The sequence below is a fragment of the Sinocyclocheilus grahami genome, unplaced genomic scaffold (genome assembly GCF_001515645.1).
Source record: "Sinocyclocheilus grahami isolate Dianchi unplaced genomic scaffold, SAMN03320097.WGS_v1.1 scaffold577.1, whole genome shotgun sequence".
Classification (NCBI taxonomy): Eukaryota; Metazoa; Chordata; class Actinopteri; order Cypriniformes; family Cyprinidae; genus Sinocyclocheilus; species Sinocyclocheilus grahami.
In genome coordinates this window covers 536361-540504 of record NW_015505756.1, presented here as the reverse complement: position 1 = coordinate 540504, position 4144 = coordinate 536361, and the positions used below count along the sequence as shown (strand labels likewise).

General features: G+C 46.9%; 1 protein-coding gene across 1 annotated transcript in view; it reads right to left on the bottom strand.

The window, feature by feature from the left end:
• Nucleotides 1–3895, bottom strand: part of mtrf1 (mitochondrial translational release factor 1) — a 5963-nt gene extending 2068 nt beyond the window's left edge. Inside the window, exons 1-8 of the mRNA XM_016239933.1 lie at nt 3430–3895; nt 3251–3339; nt 2356–2437; nt 1676–1783; nt 1431–1603; nt 1231–1348; nt 365–501; nt 138–236 (exon numbers count right to left, since the gene is read on the bottom strand). Coding sequence (XP_016095419.1) covers nt 138–236; nt 365–501; nt 1231–1348; nt 1431–1603; nt 1676–1783; nt 2356–2437; nt 3251–3339; nt 3430–3736 — 1113 coding nt within the window. The 5' untranslated portion in view covers nt 3737–3895. The remainder of the gene's footprint in view (nt 1–137; nt 237–364; nt 502–1230; nt 1349–1430; nt 1604–1675; nt 1784–2355; nt 2438–3250; nt 3340–3429) is intronic.
• Between the last annotated feature and the right edge of the window lie 249 nt (nt 3896–4144).

The window sequence follows — 4144 nt, the reverse complement described above, 5'->3', positions numbered from 1 at the left end:
ACACACACACACACACCACACAGATATACACACACACACACACCACACACATACACACACACAGTATTAATGGATCCAAATGGAACTAAACAACTGTGTTTCCAAACAAAACTCAGATGCGCCCCCTGTCCCGTTACCTTGATGTCACGCGTCACATAACCGATCCTGTGGTCCGTCACACGATCTTGACTGAAGTTATACGTGCGAATTCTCTCCGACTGAGATCGAGTGCCGACCTGAGACACAAACACATTTACAATGTAATAAAGCCTGTTCATGTTATTAAACGTCATTATGAAGTGTTTAAAGTCACTGCAGTAAAGGGTCGTTTGTAGTATTTGGTTTGATCTGACAGGTAACTCACCTGTTGTCTGCGTGCGGCGTGCGTCTGCGCTGTCTGCCGTCCCATGATGCTCTGGTACAGTCGGGCCCGGAGCACACGCAGCGCTGCGTCACGGTTCTGCAGCTGAGAGCGAAACTGCTGGCATTCAGCTACTGTTCCTGAAAACAAGACAGAGTCCAGACCACAGGATAATCCAGACCAGAACAAGAACAAGACCAGGCAGCACTCGTCAAATTCATCTGAAAGATACACATTTAGACATGCACTGATAATTTACACTATAATTACCACTGCGTAAATATTATTATACGATTACTGTATTATATATATAAACATTTTAATATAGAAGTATTATGGAAAAATGAAATGTTACTTTTAAATATGAAAGTAAAAGCATCAGTAGGTAGTGGAAAAATCCCTTAATGAGTGAGTCATGGAATCATTTGATTCGTTTGGTAACAAAACAGTTCATCTGTGGATTGGTTTGGAATTATTTTCACTGGTGAAACAGTAATTTAAGTTATTATTAACTACTTGTTTAAAACAAATCACTATCGCATTTGCAGTCGTGCTCATATTTATGAAAACAGCTCCCTTGCTCTGTGATATTGCTTAATTATAGCATATGTTATAATAAAAAAAAAAACAGTGGCTCGGATGCACCCGTGGCAGTGCTCTCGCTCGGACGCACCCGTGGCAGTGTACTCGTTCGGACGCACCCGTGGCAGTGCTCTCGCTCGGACGCGCCCGTGGCAGTGCTCTCGCTCGGACGCACCCGTGGCAGTGCTCTCGCTCGGACGCACCCGTGGCAGTGCACTCGCTCGGACGCACCTGTGGCAGTGCTCTCGCTCGGACGCACCTGTGGCAGTGCTCTTGCTCGGACGCACCTGTGGGCAGGTGAACCGCACGTACGGCGCTGTCGGTGGTGTTGACGCTCTGACCTCCTGCGCCGCGCGATCTGAACGTGTCGATGCGCAGGTCTTTAGATGCGATGTGAATGTCCACCTGTAGAGATGTTAAACATCATAAGACTCAACAAAACTAAACACACACACAATGCTATTAAATCGCTGGAGCGTGGCCTGACATCACGAGGCTGTGGAAGCACTATGACCGTCATGGTTCCCGTGTGAATGCGCTGCATGCGTGACGACAGACCCACTTCAGGAATCCTCTGCACTCGGTGTGTCCCGCCCTCGAACCTCAGCCAGCGGTACACAGACCCCCCGGAGATCCTCACGGCAGCGTGATGGAGACCACCTGACGTCACAGCAAACCATCAGCCACACTCAACGCACACACTCAGAGAGGATGATGGGTAACGCAGCGTACCGTAATCTGCCGGAGTGTAATTGAAGAGCTCAAAGTCCCAGTGTTTATAGGAGATGAATCCCTGATACATGTCAAACATCTCTCTGGTGAACTGCTGGCAGATGTCACCTATATCAACACACACAGAGACAGACACAGACACACAGTCACACACACACACACAGAGACAGACACACAGTCACTCACACACACACACACACAGAGACAGACACAGACACACACACAGCCACTCACACACACACACACAGAGACAGACACACAGTCACACACACACACAGACACACAGTCACACACACAGAGACAGACACAGATACACACACACAGAGAGACAGACACAGATACAGACACACACACACACACACACACAGAGACAGACACAGACACACAGTCACACACACACACACACACACAGATACAGATACACAGTCACACACAGACAGACACACACACCACACACACACACAGACAGACACACACACCACACACACACAGACAGACACACACACACACCACACACACACACAGACAGACACACACACCACACACACACAGACAGACACACACACCACACACACACAGACAGACACACACACCACACACACACACCACACACAGACAGACACACAAGCATCAAACCACTGTCAGAGAATGACTCGTGTCTGATCTGAAGATGATCAAACCTCCAGTGGTTCGTCCCGCTGCCACCTCCAGGATGACGCTTCTGCTGTCGAGATCATCAGCGGGAACCAGCGTCTCAATCAGCTGAGGACATTAAATCAACATTGACACTCTTTAATTCCTTCTGTCACAATTACTTATAAAAGAACAGTTCACCAAAACTGAAGATGTGCTGCTCACCCTCAGTTCATCCCAGATGAGGTTTGGAGAAATGTAGCACTGCATCAGTGTGTCAGCAATGGATGCTCTGCAGTGAATGGGTGCCGTCAGAATGAGAGTCCAAACAGCTGATAAAAACATCACAATAATCCACAGCACTCCAGTCCATCAGTTAACATCTGGAGAAGACAAAAGCTGAAACACATCCAGCATTAAGATGTTTTTATACGAGTCCATAATCCATAATAACTCTTCCTCCAGTGAAAAAGTGCATCTGCTGTTGTCTCTCACATCAAAATCCAGCCACATGTGTGTTTAGAGCTGTTTAAACGCTGCTTGATCTGTGCAGATTTCTCTCCTGATTCACACCAGAACACTGACTCACTGGAGGAAGAGTTATTATGGATAAAAACATCTTAATGCTGGATGTGTTTCAGCTTTTGTCTTCTCCAGATGTTAACTGATGGACTGGAGTGCTGTGGATTATTGTGATGTTTTTATCAGCTGTTTGGACTCTCATTCTGACGGCACCCATTCACTGCAGAGCATCCATTGCTGAGACACTGATGCAGTGCTACATTTCTCCAAACCTGATGAAGACACAAACTCATCCTGATCTCAGATGATCCGAGGATGAGCACATTAACAGTTCATTCTCATATCTGTGTGAACGACTTATTCCCTTAACACTTTCTGACAGATGAGTCAAGGTCTAAATCAGAGAGGAACAGTCCAAACCTCCTTGTTCAGCTTCTCTGCTCTTCTGCTCAGCTCTTCGTGTTCCTCTCGCAGGAGCACAAGCATCTGCTGGTCTTCAGCTCTGCTGTCTAGAACACATGAGGAACACTTGCACACAACTCCTGGTAATAACTACAGCTTACAGATGAATAATTTGGCTCGGGTCAGTGGTCACTCACTGTGAAGCAGAGTCTGTATCTCCGTCAGCTCTCTGAACGCTAGCTGAGCTCTCTCGAACGCCTTCACCAGCTTGCACACTTCGGCCAGTCGCAGGTTTAACGCTCTCCTGTCAGACTCAGTCACCTGTCCGCCATCTAAACGACTAGAAATGCACTTCTGCTCGTCGATCACGCGTTTAATGTGTCTCTGAACCAACTCGTTCTTCAGGAGATCGTCGGGTTTGTGCCAGATTGATCTGCAGATCTGAAGGTGAGGCGCGAGCCGGCACAGAGCCGCCATCACTCGTGTTAGCAGCTGACTAACCATTAAACCTATCAATCTAGACTGCGATCGATTAATAATACATCAGTGAATAATGAAGGTCCTGTGTTAATCACGAGAACTGGGCATCCATCTGTATCTAAAGGTCAGTCTAGCACACGTGGCCATCGACAACAAGCGACTAGACCGTGCAGTGGGCGGGGCTTAGTGACCGGCGTTGTCTCTGATTGGTCAAATGTGATGTTTATATCCGTGCGGTTTCCTGTTACTTTTCTCAGCGCTGCTTAGGATGGACTAATCACAGGCGTTTGTGTTTACCGGGTCACGACGTTAGTTTAATCATTTTGCAGGGGAGGATTTTCATTTATTAGAATTAATTCGTGTTAGTTAATTGTATGATTCAATTATCTTGAACTGTTCATTTGTGAAATGAACATTACTCGGACACATTCA